We start from the raw sequence: 19,972 nt of genomic DNA, 5'->3' as shown, positions 1-19,972 counted from the left end.
CTTATGTAGCCAGAAAGATACCCCAAATTTAGAACATTACACACATTAGGGGGGGATGTAAACAAATACAAGAGCGCAACTCAAAAACATACTCTTTCATCTTATATTCTCTTTCAAATTTAAATTTATTTATTTATTTATTGGATTTTTATGCCCCCTCTCTCTGAGGATTCGGGGCGGCTCACAACATATCAAAGGAAACATAAGAATACATCTGGATCCAATTAATGTAATTAAAAAACCTAAAAGTTGTAATATAATTAAAAACATTCATTACCATTCACTCCATGAAACACACTAAAACACTCATTGGTCAGGGGAGAAGATCTAATGACCCCAGGCCTGACAGCATAGATAAGTCTTTAAACTTTTTCAGAAGGCAAGAAGGGTGGGGGCTATGCGAATCTCTGGGGGGAGCTCATTCCAGAGGGCCAGGGCCCCCACAGAGAAGGCTCTTCCCCTAGGTACCACCAACCAACATTGTCTGGTTGATGGGACCCTGAGGAGGCCAACTCTGTGGGATCTGACCGGACGCTGGGATTCGTGCGGCAGAAGGCGCTCTCACTATTTACAAAGCTATAACTCTACTGCATGTTGAAAATCCTGGTTTGTCTTCTCTCTTGCATTTATTTATAGTTTCTTTAAAATTGAATTGCAAGCTGCCCAGACTGAGATGGACGGCTACAGAAATTGAACAAACAAACAAACAAATAAAGTATTCAGTTAAAAGAAATCCACACACAAACCTAAAAATCAATTGAAATTCCCTTACTACATACAAATTCTTCTACCTCAAGATCTACGATGACTGGCATAACAATGTCAATTGTTAGATAAGATTGAATGTTTAATGGAAAAAAATGTTCTAAGTGTCAGAAAAATAGCATTTATAAAGAGTGTTTTTATGTTTATGTGTTCGCATGTGTTCTTTGTAATACAATGTAGCTCCTTTTAAGACACACACACACACACAACACACACACTAACAAACACAGGGCTTTTGTTACTCAAAATATGCTGCCGAGACAGTATTTCTCCCTTTTTAATCAACTGGATCAATACTATACTCCCCTCACTGGTTATTATCAATAAATAATACTTCCTCCTCAGGAAGAATGGAAGAAATTAGGGTGCAATTGAGGACCTCTTATTTTTAATCTGAAATTAAAGTAATTTGCTTGTTATATTGAACCATAACAGTTTTTCAATGAAAGTAGCTGTAAAACTGCACAAACTAAATGAAAAGTAATAATGTAAAAACAACCAGGGATGCCAAAATTATTTCTTTTCTGAATTAAAAATATCAATGTCATGCCTCTTTCCTAGTACTGAATTTTCAAATTTCTAACACTTTTCACTTTAAAATCATTACACAGTGAGATTTCTGGATGCTTCAGAACAGAAGAATATGCGACATCTAGAACCCTGGTAGCACTGTGGTTAAGTGCAGTACTGCAGGCAAATTTTACCTACAACCTGGAGTTGTGATCTTGATGGAGCTCAAGGTTGATTCAGCATTCCATCCTGCTGAGGTTGATAAAACGAGGATTCAGATTGTCTGGGGCAATATACAAATAATGCTTTTATACTGTAAACTGCCCAGAGAAGGCTGTAAAGTGCTATGGGACAGTATGCAAACCTAAATGCTACTGCTATCTAAACTCACCTAAAATTGATAATGCTCAATTAAATTGCATGAAAGCAGAGAGGAAGTTGTATTCAAGTGGCATGAATAGTGGCATGAAAGAAACAAAGCCTCAAAAATAAAATGCCTTTTTAAATCAGTTTCTTTGAATGCCTAAGAAATTAAAACAAAATGAAGATCCCAGCTGTCTAAGATTCACAACAGCTATTGATGTAGTTATTCATTTTGGCAAATTAATTTGTTTTTCAGTTATAATTAAAATAACAAGTACTGAAGCAGCATAATGTCTATCAGACACTTCTGATTAAAAACTCCTAGATTTAGTATTCCCATAATAGAAAATGGATGCAGAATAGATGCAATAAACTATATTAAAGCAGGCTTTTCTATCCTTGAAAAAGTTTTATTGGCCATGTCCTTATTAAAGTATCAATAAATAATAAATTTGTTATGGAATTTGTGTAAGGATTAAAGATGTTGTGTATTATATTACTGTTCCAATGTTAGATTTTATTAAGCAAAACATATTTTATTAATAAATTCTCAAGCAAAATTACTGAGTCTTAGGAAGTTTTAAGATTGCAAAATCAAGTGGCATTCTTATAAAAGAAAATGGTATGTTTTTCAGACAACTCCCTGGACAAGAGGTTGCAGATTTTTTTTTTTGCAAGATTTTGAAAGCAGTTTCCCATTTTCTACTTCCTATACTAAGAGAGAGGAAGTGGCCAAGGTGGGGCTAAAATTTACAGTCTCCCAGTTTCTAAGCTAGTGCCTTAATCAGTTAACCACATTCTGCTAGAGAGAAGTTTCCTGAGGATGGGCTCTAGCATAAATCCAGAAGTTTAGAAGACTAAACCTCTGGTTCCGGTGACCAAACCAGATTGGATCCTGCAACATTATCGTGGGGCATTATCCTGGGAAGTCTGTTTGCCTTCAGTTGCCCTAACCACTACACCAAACTAGCTCTTGCTATAGCTTAGGGCATCCTAACTATAATCTGTTTCTTTACAGATTGAAACTGGAATGATAAAAAATATTCTAAAGTGGGGCTGTCAAAAAGCTAGCTGTTTCACTTTTTGATAAATTACTACCTTGTGAATGATAGTAGTAGTCATTTTATGGCTAAACCTCCTATAACAGCCATTTTGAGTTAGCACAAAAAAAATACAGACTCAGTCAGGCTCAATTGCACTAAAGGATCGTGCAGGCTTACAAACAGATTGGAAAGAAGTTCCTCTCTGTTACTTGTTATTTGAAATAGCTTCTGTGAGAATTTTATGGGGTTCTGCAAGAGACTAAAGCAGGAAAATGTTCACTTGCGTGCTGTCAACTTTCCATCAGTCAAGCTTTGCTTTTTGGTCAGGGATTTCAGAATTTTTTTAAACTAAGTTTTGACAGCCTTAAAAAAACTGGAAATTCCTGTGAATAGCACCCCAAATATTTCCAGTTTTCTCCATGAAGGAAAAGAAAAGATGTCACCACTTTAGGCAATTATCATTTTAGACAAACTTGAAACAGAGGCATCTTTTTTTTCAGTCTCACACAAAAGCTTGCAGCCTTCTTTAATGACAGATGTTGCATTAAGAAGCACTTTTAAATTACCGGTACTTCTGCAGCACAGACAGCTCTGGTATTTATAGGAAGCTTCAAGATTCAACTTTATCAGCTTTGTTATACACACTAAGATCTAGAAGATGCAATTGGTTGCTTTGGGGGTTCTTTATGACTATGGAGGGACTAACTTAATTGAGCAATTTTCAGTTCCTGCACTTGAAAATAACAGAAAGTCCTAGGTATCCACGAGATTTAAAAAGGGTGTATAGAGAAAGAGAAGTTTGTTATGACTTTGAAAATAATACTTTATAAACTACTTTTTTCTGTGCCTGAAGCCGAAGCCTTAACACTTGGAGGCTTTTTTTCTTACAACATGTATTTCAATACCATATAAAGATAACATGCTTTCTTGGCATTTTTATGCTAAAATAATTAACATCCTTAGTTATAATTACTGAAGATTATTATTCTAATGTTTAATCACCACATCACTAACAATGTCCTGCCTGTCCCTTTGTGTGTGTGTGTGTGTGTGTGTGTGTGTGTGTGTGTGTGAAATTTTATATTCTCCTTAACCATTTTATCCCTATAAACTCAATCTTGATTGCCACACTAGACTTTTTACAAAACAAAGTACATTCTGCTTTCCAGGAAATTGACCTTAACCCATTTTAAAATACTCAGGAGAAAGAATTATTGTGGTCAATAACTTGAGAAAGCTTGAACAGTCAAATAGAGATGAAAATTCACCTGGATAGTTCATCTTTCATTATCATAGTTACAAAAGAGATTTAATGGCAGATATAGTGTTAGTAGGGTGTGTTTTTTTAAAAATAAACTCTCACAATACCTGCAATGATATCATCCATTTGTTCTAGAGCAGCTTCAAGCATGTGACTAGCATCAGAAGTCATCTTTTGTGGCTTGCTTGAATCTTGTTTTCTTGGTCTAAAGGGAGGGAATAAAGGTAGTGCTTACTTATTTGTTTGATTTGATTTCTATAGCTGCCCATCTCAATAGGTGACTCAGAGCGGCATAGATCATAAGATATAAAAAGAATTAAACAATACAAAATAAATATGTATAGCACCAAGTAAAAATGGTACTATGGATAACTACAACGAGGACCCTTAACGCACTTGGGGCTGAGCCACACAATGATATTAAAGTTTGTTGCAAAATGCAAAAACGAAAACATCTGTCACACAGATGACAGATTCAGCTGGCTTCATTAACTTCTTAAATATAGTAACAGATGAATTTACAATTCCATTAGCAGAATTCTTCTTCAAGCAGTTACCGACAATAGAGAACAGTTAGTTTCATTTCAGCAGAGTTCATGGTGGAAGAGTATAGAGAGGAAAGTGCAGACTGTGGACCTGGGGCTACGGCCAGACTTAAGTTTAAGTATTCAGTTTTCATTCTCTGCACAGACTCAGAAGTGATTACTCCTACTGGTGGACCCAATAGGAGTAATCACTTCTGAGTCTGTCCAGAAGTGATGCACAGCCAAATAAGGTTAGCTAATGAGTTGCTGTGCCTACTGACCTTATTACCACTGGCTCTTCCAGTCATGAATATTCTAACAAACCAAGTCTTCACGGTCTTGTAAAAGGCTAATTGGGTTGGGGTAATCCTGATATCTGAAGGAACGATATTCCAGAGGGATATTTCTCTATCTATGGGAGAGAAAGCACTTCTAGTTACCAGCAGCCAACATGATCAAATTGGATGGACAGAGACAACTAGGAGAAGATCAGAGGTGGGTTTTAGCAGGTTCTGACCAGTTCTGGAGAACTGATAGTGAAACTTTTGAGCAGTTCAGAGAACCAGTAGCAGAAATTTTGAGTTCAGGGAACCAGTAAATACCATCTTGGGCTGGCCCCATCCCCATCTATTCTCTGCCTCCCAAGTTCCAGCTGATTGAGAGGGAATGGAGATTTTGCAGTATCCTCCTGGAGTGGAGTGAGAATGGAGATTTCCAGTATCCTTCTCCTCCTACGCCCAACAAGCCACACCATGCCCACCAAGCCATGCCCACAGAACCATTAGTAAAAAAAATTGAATCCCACTACTGGAAAAGATGGCCACGAAAGGTTTTAATAGTGATAACTAATACCTAAAATTGTATTTGAAAATACATTAAGAACCAATGCAACTCATAAAGCAGTGGTGTTACATCTATTGAATATCTGACACCTTTCTGTACTAGTTGAAGCTTCTGAATGCTCTTCAAGAACAACCCTGTGTAGAGAACATTCTAGTAGTCCAGATGAGAAGTTATAAAGCAAGTTAAATAATAACAATGTAGTTATCACAATCTTAATTTTCCATCAACAGAAACCATTTAATTTTAATGATAAATACATGTGTAAAAGTCAATAATCAGATCATAATTCATCGTTGTGATTTATAAAAGCAGTGGATGAAGTGAACATGTAGAATGCATATAGAGGACTAAAGAGGGTGGCAGGGGCAATCATTTTACCTTAAATGGTTGTCTGAAAACTGGTCATACTGGAGAACCCACTGGAGAAGCCAACTAGATGGCAGACCTTTCTAGCCACCAGACTTTCTTGTAAATTGATGGATAAGAATGATAGCTGTCCAACCAGCTATCTTGAATTGTGTCAGTGTAAGGGGGAAAATAGAACTTTAATCAAGGATATCTTAAGGCTACCTCTCTCATGGAATGGGGATGAGATAAAGGCAGAATTGGGGGTGGGGGTAAGTACATCCAGGACATAATTTTGCTTATTAAGATGGTCTGCCCAAATACGTAATGGACCCAGAAGAAAGCTAATAGGCAACTGCAGAGCTTCCCTGTGATCTGGAGGGTAGTTCCATCTAATGTTTAATCAGCTACTGTCGAGTTTATACTACTACAATGCGTTAGTTGTAAATTGTCTTGAGAATAATTTGTTTGAAAACAATATGTTATATGTTTGAGTTAAGTCATTAAGGTGATCAATGAGGAGTGGGGGAATATAAGTTGAAGTCAGGGATCAAGGTGGCTCAAATGATGACTGGCAGGCTCGCATTCAACACCCTGTGTTGCTGCAGAACATCACACGTTCTAGCTCCTGTCAACCCAGAAGTTTACAAGCTGGCAACTGCGACTAGATAAGTGGGTACCACTATGGTGGACAACTTAATGAAGACATGAAAGGAGCGCCCTAGTGGGCATGCCTTGAAGAATGGTGATGTCACTGTTCAATCCTTTCAATCTGGAAACGCTTCGGCACTCCCAACACAACTGTAGTAGTCCACCTACAACCTAAAACAGTGATGGCGAACCTATGGCACGGTGCCACAGGTGGCATGCAGAGCCATATCTGCTGGCACGTGAGCCATTGCCCTAGCTCAGCTCCAACATGCATGTGTGTGCCAGCCACCTGATTTTTGGCTCTGGGAGAGTGTTTTTGGCTTCCAGAGAGCCTCCAGGAGGATGAGTGAAGGCGTTTTTACCCTCTCCCAGCTCCAGGGAAGCTTTTGGAGCCTGGGGAGGGCGAAACATGAGCCTACTGGGCCCACTAGAAGTTGGGAAACAGGCCATTTCCGGTCTCCAGAGAGCCTTCAGGGGGCAGGGGAAGCTGTTTTCACCCTCCCCAGGCATTGAATTATGGGTGTGGGCACTCACGCATGTACGATAACGCACACCCACACTCTTTCGGCACCCAAGTAAAAAAAGGTTCAGCATCACTGACCTAGTAGGTCATTAAGGGTTATTGGTTTGGTTGCTCTTGCTCATCTCCCCACTCCATTACTTTCCCCCTACATCTTGCTGTTGCTATGCAGGAAAAGGAAGATAGCATCATGTTTTCTACCTTTAATTCTTGAATGAAAAGCAAGATATAAATAAAGTATGGTATGGAATTAAAGTTTAAAAAAGAAAGATTCAATGCAAACTGAATTATTTTATAACACAGATTATAAAACCCAATGAGTATTTATTAATTTCTTTTTTAAATATAGAAATGTCCTAAAAGTTGCTCATAACTTTCTAAAGCCCAATTTTTAACAGGTTACCGGTACTTATTTTAGATTGCAGAATGTGACCTGGAAGTAGTTAACTGGAATTTATTTAATGTTTTTTGCCATTGCTAACCTTGTTCAATCCCAGATTTACAGAGCTCCTCAGGTGGCACAGCCTCCAACGCAACTTTGGCAGAAGCATTAGACATTTCTAGGCATGACCTCTAGCTTCCAGTTTGCCATTCACAAGCAGATTTAAAGTTCATGTCAGGAAATAAGATTAGCAAAACATTCCTTCTCTGAAAGAATTTGGCAGACTATTTTATTTTCCCCCCTTTAATGGGAAAATAATTCCCTGCATATCAATAGGTGCATATATATGCTAAATTAAATTATTAAATTATTTGAGATGTTCTCCCTGGCTATACACACACACACACACACACACACACACCTATTATATTTATGTTATGTGCACTTCTGTTTATAAGCATTTATATTACGTTATGAATTCAGAATACTGTACTATCCCTAAACAGCATGTATTAACCAGGGTACAATATTACACAAGGAATGTTGAGTAGTAGGAACAATCATTTCAATAATCCAGTAAACCACTTAGAGGATATTATTGTTTTATAGGGCAAAACTGAATCTTACATAAAGGCCACCTAGAGTGTTAATGGTGATAGAAACTAGAAACAGAAAACATTTTATACTCTTACCCGCTGCACTACATAAAGCACTCAAGCTGTTGTAATCAAATCACAGATCAAACTTAGTTGGAGTAAGCCTTAAGGCTTTCTATCTTGTATAACTCATCCCTCACACAAGAAGCAGGCACTTATTTGCATAAGGCTATTTTATGCCAAACGTTTTATTCCACAGGTGCAGAACACAAACAGGATCAAACTAGTCGGCACTATCATAAGGGGGTGTGCATAAGCACACCAGCGTGCCTACTGTCCCTGCCCATTTATTTGTACTCATTTCCTGTGTCCATGTCCATGTTTAAACTTATATCTGTTATCTCAAACATGTTTGACAAATAAAATTAATTGTATGTATGTATGTATGTATGTATGTATGTATGTATTATTATTATTATTATTATTATTAATTAGATTTGTATGCCCCCCCCTCTCCGAAGACTTGGGGCGGCTCACAACATAACAGTAGTACAGTACATTAGAAATCTAATATTAAATTTTAATATTAATATTAAATATTAAAAGTCAATTAAAACATTAATATAAAATAATCCATGTATGTATGTATGTATGTATGTATGTATGTATGTATGTATGTATGTATATATAGTTCTTAATTCAGGTTTTTCCTGTGTAATATTTTGAACAAAGACACTCAAAACATTACATGGGGAAAATCCAAACTCAGAACAATCTACATACATGCACAACAGCATGTGAAATTGATTGTCAATCAGTGTAGCTTCCTAAGTAGACAGTTTGATTTTACAGAAGTTTGATTTACTTGGAGTGATATTATGTTGTTTAAGTGTTCCCTTTATTTTTTTGAGCAGTGTACATAAAAATCCTACACAGAAATTATCCAAAATATCTTCTTTGCTGGCCATTTGTACGTGGGGAAACTCCTACAGCTTCCAGAGCATGCCTATATCTCAAAAGTAAAAAAACAAAAAAGCTAGCTAGCTGTACCTATTGATAATGTACAGTTTCTGTGTACAGTTTCATTTATTTATTTAGATCCATCTTTATTATTTTTATAAATAACTAAAGGCAGCATACATACCTTAACGCTCTGACATCCTTTTATTTTCTCCACAACAACCACCCTGTGGGGCGAGTTGGGATGAAAGAAAGTGACTGGCCTCACCTAGCAGCTGGTCATTCATGCCTATGACAGAACTCAGCCTCCTGGTTTCTAGGCCAGCACCTTAACCACTAGACCTGGTGAATCAAATATTTAGAAACCACTATTGTAATTACTGATATAACTCTGGAATGTTGTTTCCTGAGCATAAACATTTCTTTCCTACTTCTTTTCTTTTTTCCCTCCTGGATATGCTGGAATTTTGATTTCCATCCAAATATTGTCTGGAAATACAAAAAAACTCTAATTTCATCATACTTACTCTGAACAGATTAAAAAAAGTATCAGGATTCTCAAACCCAATTGTTTAGGCATCTCTTTAGGGGTTGGGGGTTTTTTTTTGGGGGGGGGGTGTTTAGAGAAAACTAAATGAGCCTAAGAAATAATAGCAATTGTTACTCTTGTTCATAATGGGTATTGTCACATATCTGAAACAATATTGAACAGGATTATTTTTACGGCAATGCAAGAAGTTTAACTAAGAATGGGGTATTGCCAGAACAACAATAAAATAATAAGGCTCTATAATCGACTCAGAAGGCTGAATTCTAGCTTTTAAAAATAGCTGTCCTGGAACAGTCCTAGAGTACTATCCTATCAATTCCAGTTTAGGAGAATAACTGTTGTTTTGGTTTTTAAGAAAATGAACAGCATTGATTTTGTATGGGAAAAAATTAAGTAGCTGTATTTCTTATCACAATGAGACAAAGTTTATAAAATATTTAGTCCATTATGAAGGGATAATTCCAATATTTGAGTCAGGTACCTTATATGTACAGTATGTAGCTGCAGATGTGTGTGTTTGTGTGTATGTGCATGTGCATGCTAATAACTCCAGTGTTTTAACAGGAAAGTGAACACAAGAACAAGGGGACACAATCTGAAGTTAGTTGGGGGAAAGATCAAAGGCAACATGAGAAAGTATTATTTTACTGAAAGAGTAGTAGATCCTTGGAACAAACTTCCAGCAGACGTGGTTGGTAAATCCACAGTAACCGAATTTAAACATGCCTGGGATAAACATATATCCATTGTAAGATAAAATACAGGAAATAGTAAAAGGGCAGACTAGATGGACCATGGGGTCTTTTTCTGCCGTCAGTCTTCTATGTTTCTATGTTTCTATGTTTAACACCTAATGTGATAAAACCTGCACCAATAGAGATTCTTTTTCAAGTAATATCTGCAGCAAATTTTTAAGAAGCACTTTATACATAGGAAAAGAAATAAACAGTCTTATTGTCCCTGCATGAATGCTTTATAGATGATTTTTGGAGGTTAACAAGAAAAGTAAAGAAAACAGCTCCCAAGGTAGTCCATTAAACTACAATAATCAAAACAGATAACTACTACTCTACTATTTGAGAGACCAGGAAATGTTGAGGTGGAGTGGATGCTTCAGTTAAAGGTTTGTTTTCCGAGTTTGATTAGCTCCTTCCAAAGTGCCTTGATTCTGGTAATAACATGACAGCAAAAGTAACTCTTATTGACTGTCAATGCTCCAATCACAAAGATATCTGAATTAAGGCAGACCTGCTGATTAGTGATTTCAGTCCCTCTCTCTACCACAGAACAGTATTTGAAGCAAGTAGCTTTATTTCGGTCCAGTTGCTAATGCACTGCTGTCTGTAATGCTCCAATATCTGGGAAAAACAAATGAAGACTGGAGTTTCAAGAGAGTTTTGAATTGGGGTAAAGAAATTTATAGCCATCCATTCCTGCTCATGTCAGCCTGTCATAAATTGTTTTGTTTTAACTGCACCTTAAAACTCAGCCATGCCTAAGATATAGTCCTACTAAAAATCCTTACAGGTAACCTGTTTGTCTTATGAAAGGAGGTTTTAACTTCTGTCATTTTGATGTATATGTTTTAACGAACACAAAAAGGCTCAGCATAACATATTTGGTGCCAGGCACAGTGCAAAAATAACTTCATATATGGATATACCATTGTAGCTTATAAACTGACTGCTAATAAAAACAAATATTTTTAGAGTTGGAGAGCTAAGCAAGTATTTTTGTTCAGGTCTGTTTGATCATGATTCAAAGAGAGTAATCCATATTGCTGGGAACTCCTTTCACAGAGAACTTTTCATTTCCTGTTAAGCAGTGTTACAAATCAAAAAAAGTGTTCTTGGTAAAGTAGGTCATTTTCCCAATTTATCTGCCTGTATTATTATTTTTTTTGGGGGGGGGGACCCCCATGTTACCAGAGTCTAATGACTACAGTTCATTTGGACTACCACAGAAAACAAAAAGGATTTTGCTATACTTGAATAAATTACAGTATTTGCCAAGAATTTGTAACAATATACCCCTATTTTGATCTGATTACAATAATTAGGATTAGAAATATTTAAAGCGGTGCATGGAGTAGAAAATATAGAGCAGAACATTCTTCCAAACCATCACATCAGCCACAGTTTGGCAGGAAAAAAATAAACAACCTCCAAATAATTTGGTTGCTTCAGGTTTCAACCAAAACAGACTATGAAAATATTGTGGAGTGATTTTATGGGATGAGCAGAGCAAGATTGGCATATATCTTTGCACTCTTCCTTTCTCCTATGTTGACCCGCCATGTGCTAAACACGTGCCCTCCCCTCCCCTCCCCTCCCCTTCTGCCACTAGCATCTGGCTACAATAATGTCAATTGTGCAGGATAGAATTTGAGGATTATGCACTCCACTCAGCTAGCACTGCAATTTCACCATTTCCAAGAACCTCTCCCCATCAGTATTGGCTTTTTTCCATTCTGACAGTTTCCCTCACCCCTTTCTAACCACTGTTTGGAGCCGTCACCAAGTTTCAATTTGTATCCAGAAGTAGTGGACTTGTTTTATTTTGTATATGGACTGAAGTTTCAATTCATGCAAGGTCTATACAAAAACGGTTATTTCCTGTGTGAATCATGTGTGGAAGGGACAGCAATCAATCAATCAATCAATCAATGAGAATAGAGTTGAAAGGGACCTCGGAGGTCTCCTAGTCCAACCTCCTGCTCAAGCAGGAAACCCTATGCCATTTCAGACAAGTGGCTGTCCAGTCTCTTCTTTAAAACCTCCAGTGATGAAGCACTCACAACTGCTGAAGGTAAGCTGTTCCATTGATTAATAGTCCTCACCATTAGGAAGCTTCGCCTTAATTCCAGGTTGCTTCTCTCCTTGATTGGTTTTCATCCATTGTTTCTTGCCTTGTTTTCTAGTGGTTTGGAAAATAAGTGGATCCTCTTTTCTTTGTGGCAACCTCTCAAATATTGGAATACTGATATAATGTCACCCTACTTCAGTGGTGGGTTCCTCCTGCTTCGGACCAGTTTGCCTGAACCAGTAGCAAACTGCTGGTGACATTATGATGACATCACAGTACTGGTTCGGTCAGTGCTGGTCCATTGGCGCCACCATCTCTCTTTTTTTGTATTTTTTTGTATTTTTTCCCGAAGTTGCACATGCATCATCTTATTTTTGGCTTTATTATTTTTATTTTTGGCTTTTAAAAACTTTTTGGGCACTGCATATGCATGCGCAAAGCACATGTGCATGGAGACGTGGCCATGTGGCGCAGGAGGAAGCAAACCGGCAGTAAGGCAAGTTAGAAACCAACCCAACCCTGTCAATCCACTTGTCATGTCACCTTGCTTGGAGATCAGATTGTTTCCAATCTTAGTGGTCTTTTGTAATGCATGAATATATCACTGTGCTGCTGAGCTTGGGGACCCAAATGTGTAATAAGAGCCTATACAGAGGTTATGTTGAATGATCATCGCAGGCTTTGTTATTCAGTTCTTATATGCCTTTATATGCTTTAAGATTCCTATGTTGCTCTTTTTGTAGTTATTTAAAAGTTTTTAAGGCACCCAGAGTCGTGCAACTGAGATAGGTGGTCGTATAAATTCAAGAAATAAACAATACCACTCTTTGATCCTATGGATTTATTTATTATTATTTATTTATTATTTAGATTTGTATGCCGCTCCTCCCCGCAGACTCATGAATTCTCTGAGTCATTCTCTACCAGCAGGAGATTAGTAGACTTTTGCCCTTTTCCCTTCACACCTTGAAAATCTGCTTAGACAGTATAGGGCTGTGATGGAGAACCTATGGCATGCGTGCCACAGGTGGCTCGCAGAGTCCTTTCTGCGGGTACGCAAGCCGTCGCCTCAGCTCAGCTCCAACATGCCTGCACATATAACTCCCAATGGCCAGTTGGCTTTTGGGACTCTTCCATGCAAAGATGAGTTTTAAAGCTCATCTTAAAACATGCATGCATGGCAGGTGTATGAGGGTGTGTGTGTCTCACATGCATGCACAGGGGTGGGGGAACATGGGGGTCACATGGGCATGTGCTGTGGGGTTGGGGGAGTATGAGAGGGTCATGAATGTATGTTTGTGGTGGCAAGTGCGAGGCCAGATTATCTCCGAGACCGCCTTCTGCCGCACGAATCCCAGCGACTGGTGAGGTCCCACAGAGTTGGCCTCCTTAGGGTCACGTCAACTAAACAATGTCATTTGGCAGGACCCAGGGGAAGAGCCTTCTCTGTGGCGGCCCCAGCCCTCTGGAACCAGCTCCCCCCAGAGATTAGAATTCCCTCCACTCTCCTCGCCTTTCGTAAGCTCCTTAAAACCCACCTCTGCCGCCAGGCATGGGGGAACTGAGATATTCCTTCCCCCTAGGCCTTTACAATTTATGCATGGTATGTTTGTGTGTATGTTTGGTTTTATAATACGAGTTTTTAGTTGTTTTAGTATTGGATTGTTACATGCTGTTTTTATCATTGTTGTTAGCCGCCCCGAGTCTATGGAGAGGCGGCATACAAATCCAACAAATAATAATAATAATTTAAAGGAAGCTGAGATAGGACCAAAATCTGCTATGTAGGTGGTTACAAAATATTAAAACTTGCTAGATTAAAACCTCTGATAAACAAACCACAAAAGTACACAAAAGAACCATGACTGACTGACAATCTTTTAAGACAGAGGAGAAAGAGAAAAGCTAGCACAGGTTTTCATTAGAAGAGTTTCAATACCCAGGTTCCATCATCGGGAGAGTTCTGTCCTACTCATTCAGAAAGTAATAATGTCTTTCTCTAATACAGGTAATCCTTGACTTATGACATTCATTCAGTGTGATCACCATTTGTAATCTTCCCTGCTGGCTTCCCCAGAAAGTCAATGGGTACATTGGCACGGAAATCGAAGTTTCATTATTTCCACTTCAATCACAAAGTTCAGAAGCAGTCTCCATGTGGAAACAAAAGTACAGTACTTATATTCTTTTTAAAAATCAAAATAGTCACTTTTGACATTTCAGCCAACTCCACCAGCTTCATGCCTCTCTCAACCATTTCCTCACCCAGTAGCAGCCACTTAGCTGCCTGCTAACCTATTTGCAAGCTGCAAGCTGCTTTCAATATCTCGTCAGCTCCCCAAGGCAAGAGACAACCTCACCTACCGACCCTTGAATTTGGTTAATGATGACAACCCAGATTATACGGCTGCCATTGCTACGTGATGTGGCCACACTTTAATATCCCATCGCTTAGCAATAGAAATTCTCATCCCAATTGTCATTGTAAATTGAGGACTGCCTATAGGTGGTAGGAGAATGTGCAAGACAGCCGGTGTTTTCCAATAACTTGGATTCAAAACAAACAAGCAGGGCTTTTTCCCCCAACAACCTCAAAAGCACACCAGTAGCAAAAAATAAATTATTGCTATAACAAGCTTGATGTGATAACAAACATGTCACAATTTTGCATTCCTTAGAGAATAATAAGGAAATAAAATCTATTTATATAGGCAGGCATGGGGAGTAAGCATGTTAATTTAATGCAGATATGGTTCCACTGTAGGAAAGCTGATTTTGCAAAGGGTTTTCCTGCTGCATCCTATTAAAACACTGTTTTCTCTATTAAAGATTATGTGGTAGCGTCATACTGCCTAGAGAGACAACACATATGCTGAAAAATTCAAGAAAGCAGTATTATAAAATGATAGCAACACTTAACTAAATGGGTCAGTAAAATAGGCAAGTATCCTAATGAGTGCCAAGATAGTATATTAGATTTCCAAATTTAGAGTTCTAACTAAAAAACCAGACAATCAAAATTATTCAACTGTATTTAGTCCTATACTCCTCATCATAAAATAGTATGTAATACTATTGTATGATGAGTAATAGTATTATTATTATTATTATTATTATTATTATTATTATTATTATTATTATTATTATTAATTGGATTTGTATGCCGCCCCTCTCCGCAGACTCGGGGCGGCTAACAACAGAATAAAAACAGCATGTAAATCCAATACAAAACAGCTAAAAAACAATTAATTCTAAAACCAAACATACATACAAACAATCATACCATGCATAAATTGTAAAGGCTTAGGGGGAAAGAATATCTTAATTCCCCCATGCCTGACGGCAGAGGTGGGTTTTTAGGAACTTGCGAAAGGCGAGGAGGGTGGGGGCAATTCTAATCTCCGGGGGGAGTTGGTTCCAGAGGGTCGGGGCCGCCACAGAGAAGGCTCTTCCCCTGGGCCCCGCCAAATGACATTGTTTTGTTGATGGGACCCGGAGAAGGCCCACTCTGTGGGACCTAACCGGTCGCTGGGATTCATGCAGCAGAAGGCGGTCTCGTAGATACCCTGGTCCGGTGCCATGAAGGGCTTTATAGGTGATGGCCAACACTTTGAATTGTGACCGGAAATTGATCGGCAACCAATGCAGACCGTGGAATAATCTAAAGTAATAGGAGAGTAATCTAAAGTAACTGAAGTAACTGATGTCTGGGCATCAATTGTCTAGAAATATTCAATCCAAATAAAATGTGGGTTGTGTTTACCATTGTGCAGCTGAGTTAAAGAAGAGAGCCTCCAGCTCTGAACTTTTTTCCCTTATATTCTCATTTGTGACATCATACTAGTGCTACTCTTTTAGAAAGAGAAAGGGACTTTGTAGAAATAAGCTCCTGTGTGGCTTTTACAAACAACATTTAATTTGCTGTGGCTTTAAGCAAATTCCTTTGGCTATGGAGTACACAGAGATGATTTTTTTAACACTTCCAGCAGTGTTTTCAAGGGGCTTATAAGAAAAAGGCACAGGTGCAACAGAAAAACTCTTTACAGACTTATTATTGATGAAGTAACTGCATCGCTGATTGTGACCGCATCAGGCTATGCAATATTATTAATCCATTATAATGCTGAAAAATCCACATGAATTAAAAGGCAGAATATCTCAAGTAGGGTCACTTTTATTGTTCTTCATGGCAGGGATTTCTTAAAGAATTATTTATATATTGAAGATTGTATCAATTGTTGGGTGATTCCTATACAGTACTGCTACAGAATCATTCCAGAAGAAGCTTTGCACTCAGTCATTATAGCAATTGCTTATAATCCACTAATCTACAAAGAAAATCCTATTTGTTGTATCTTCTGCTTTTTGAAATCTAAACAATAAGGTTTGTGCAAACTTCACATATTTCTTCATAATCAAAAGTATAAGAGTCTAGAGGGTAATATAACTAAAACCCCTGAAAAGTCTTAAAAAGAAAGAATAATAATTTTCATTTTGTTTGGACCAACTGGATCATATTACTGGCTCAGCATCTTTTTCTAGTCGTACCTGTTGTCACAGCTTCAGGCAAATCGGTCTTCCCAGGCACTCCCTTCTAGTTCCTTAGCTGGAGCAGATATTTCGAAACCAGCACTGCATTCCTGACTCTTTTCTGTGCAGCTCAAGCTTAGCAAATATTATGTCTATTACTGGAAATATACATCATTTAGTTTCTTGGAAACATCTTTTGTAGATGCATGCATTCACAGAGGTTTAGTAAATCAAACCTCGTTTGAGCTTGAAAAAACTTTATAATGCACGCCTCTCTATTGACGTGGGTCAGATCCTTGAAAAATAAATTCACAATTTCAAAGAACTTTGACTTCTCCTTAGTTATATAACAACTGTCCATTTAGATTATCATGGAAAACAATACTGAGGATTCCACAGTTGCTTTCAGATTGCAAAATCTATGCAACAACTCCAAACCGGCTGCATAAGATAGTTGAATTATGATCTTCATCTTACAGGCTATGGAGTTGAGGAGAACTGTCAGGGAAGGGTAGCTTGTCTAAGATTACCTAATGAACTCATGGCAGAGTCGAGAACTTACAGGGATTTCATCGTTTAAAAGCCTTGTCTTTATCAAAATAATGTCTTAATTCACATACAAGCTCCCCCCCCCCCTGCAATGAAATAAATAACTTGGAAAAGGATTTTAAAAGAGAAATGAAGGGCATAATAGCCAAAAAGAAGTAAGGAAGAGGCAATCTCCAAGAAGACGAATTGAAAGAATAAAAGTTCAAGAAACAAAAACCCATCATTTCTGTTCCTGAACAGTGAAAAGAAAAGTCAAACCATAAAGCCACTTACCTTTGCTGGTCCTCAAGGAAACAAAAAATCAGTTTCACTGTTCCTTCTGAGAAGTCTCATTGCTAATAACCACTGCCTTAAGTGCAAATACAGTTTTCATTCACAACCAACACCCTAACATCACATGCCCAGCCCATAATTAAAATGCTCACAACAATTCGAAGCCCAGCCCACAAAAAAACTGTGATAGATTATTATGCTATTACTCAACAGCTTCCAACAAATGCACCTGTCAAAATGGGTAGCAAACAGTTCTTGGGGCTCCATTCTTCCAACAGGTGAATACAGATTCGAGTATCAAGTGAAAGGAAGACTGTGGTATTTAGTTTTTCAAAGGCAGGCAGCCTTTCTGGAAAATATTGCCAGTTCCCTTAGATCAGTGGTGAATCTTTTTTGGTTTGCATGTCAAAGGGGGCATGGGGGACACTTAGGTCTGGCACACCCGCACACGCTGGGCAGCTAATTTTCAGGCCTTCTGGGCCCATGTGATGCGTGCGTGCCCATACCCATATCATGTGCCTTCCCCCCCCACACACACATGCATGATCCCCCCAATTGTAATTTCAAGTTGGAAAATGGGCCATTTCTTTGGAGGGCCTGTGGTGAGGTGGGGAAGGCCATTTTTGCCCTCCTCAGGCTCCTAGAAAGGCTCTGAAGCACTGAGAGAGTAAAAGAACAGAACTTCCGGTTCAACCGGAAGTCCGCAAATGGAACATTTCCAGCCTTCAGAGGGGTTGGGGAAGGCTGTTTTCACCCTCCCCAGGCTCTTAGAAAGGCTCTGGAGCTTGGGAAGAGCAAAAAATGAGCCTTTCCCACCCCCTCCAGAGGCTGAAAACAGGCTGTTCATGGGCCCAGAAGGCCTGAAAATTAGCTGCCCAGCGTGCGCATGTGCGTAAGACCTAAGTTTGCATGCCCACCAATATAGCTCTGCGTGCCATTTGTGGCATGCGTGCCATAGGTTTGCCATCACTGCCCTAGATCATTTTCCTTTGGAAAACATTTACACATACATACATTTTTATTTCCTACTTAAGATGGTTCTCACCTTCTCTGATTAACTGATTGATTCATTTATTCGCTGCAATTTATATTCTGCTCCAATCCAAGAGGATTTATGAAAGCACAGTAATATGTATGGAAATAGATTACCTACGGTATGGCTGATATTTAAAAAATGCATATGTCATCAACTGATGGAAAAGGTCTTGATGTATTGATGATCCTAGCAAATCTACATCCTCTCTCTGCACCATCATATTGCTTGTTTACAACAAGATCAGAGAACTTGGTGGTTCCGCAACTAATTGCTATAACACTTGTAAAAGTTGTTAGTAAAACTAGCACCTAGTTGTTGAAGCATCACAACTGAAGAATCTGCTGCATCAGAAGTGAAGAATCTGCTCTGAAGAAGTGTATTGCCCCTCTCCTGTTTTTCCCTCAGGCAATACCAAATTAATACAGGTATTCAACTTACGACTACAGTATTTGTTTAATGACCATTTGAACTTGTAATGGTGCTGAAAAAAATAACCTACAACTGGTCCTTGCACTTATGACCACTGCAGCATCCCCTCAGCAACATGATAAAAATTTGGTTGCTTGGCAATCGGCATGATGGTTGTAGCATGCTGGGCATCATGTTATTGCCATTTGCAAGTTTCCCAGATGGCTTCTGACAAGAAAAGTCAATCGATGGAGCCACAGTCGCTTCATCACACTGTGATTCGCTTAACAATTGCAGTGTTTCACTTAACAACCATGGCAAAAACGTATAATTGGACATGAGTCACTTAACAACTGCATTGTTCATCAATGGAAATTCTGGTACCATTTCTTGTCATTAGTTGAGGACTACTTAATATTAACTGCTCCAAACTTGACTGTAAAAAATACGACTTCAGTAACCGAGTTGTCGAAGCATGGAACTCATTACCGGACTCCATAGTGCCATCCCCAAATCCCCAACACTTTACCCTTAGATTATCTACGGTTGACCTATCCAGATTCCTAAGAGGTCAGTAAGGGGTGAGTACAAGTGCACTAGACTGCCTTCCGTCCCCTGTCCTATTGCTCTCCTACATCTCCTATACCTTTCTTCCATTCCTATATCTCTTCTTCTCTCTTTCTTAGATATATTTCACTATGAGTATATCCTCTATAACCTTCATCATGTATTTTACTATGTGTATATAGATATATACCGGAGAGGGGCGGCATACAAATCCAATGAATGAATGAATGAATGAATGAATGAATGAATGAATGAATGAATGAATGAATGAATGAATGAATAAATAAATAAATAAATAAATAATAATACCCACTAAAACCCTCATTGTGTATTGGACAAAATAAATAAAATAAATACATAAATAAATACCTGACCTAATGGATCTATCACAGGAAAAAAAGCTTAAAGAGAAACTTCTTGCAATATTTTTATAGAGTTCAGCATGTCACAGTAGACAGCCCTACTCAATACCATAGTCTCAATACCATAGT

At 38.4% G+C, this 19,972-nt stretch overlaps 1 protein-coding gene across 15 annotated transcripts in view; it reads right to left on the bottom strand.

Moving 5' to 3' along the window:
• The window catches only part of PPFIBP2 (PPFIA binding protein 2), a 159,898-nt gene that overhangs the window by 124,010 nt on the left and 15,916 nt on the right, over window positions 1-19,972 (bottom strand). For 8 of the 15 annotated variants that reach the window (XM_070762494.1, XM_070762528.1, XM_070762537.1 and 5 more), the window contains exon 2: window positions 4,050-4,147. In XM_070762494.1, the coding sequence (XP_070618595.1) occupies window positions 4,050-4,113 (64 nt within the window). In that variant the 5' untranslated portion in view covers window positions 4,114-4,147. Of the gene's footprint in view, window positions 1-4,049; window positions 4,148-4,747; window positions 4,879-17,470; window positions 17,587-19,972 lie in introns of those variants that run through there. The other 7 variants (XM_070762502.1, XM_070762588.1, XM_070762553.1 and 4 more) reach the window with 4 other exon arrangements.

Source organism: Erythrolamprus reginae, chromosome 1 (assembly GCF_031021105.1).
Source record: "Erythrolamprus reginae isolate rEryReg1 chromosome 1, rEryReg1.hap1, whole genome shotgun sequence".
In the NCBI taxonomy this organism is placed as follows: Eukaryota; Metazoa; Chordata; class Lepidosauria; order Squamata; family Dipsadidae; genus Erythrolamprus; species Erythrolamprus reginae.
The sequence above is the reverse complement of the archived record's forward strand: the minus strand, read 5'-3'. Positions and strand labels throughout refer to the sequence as shown.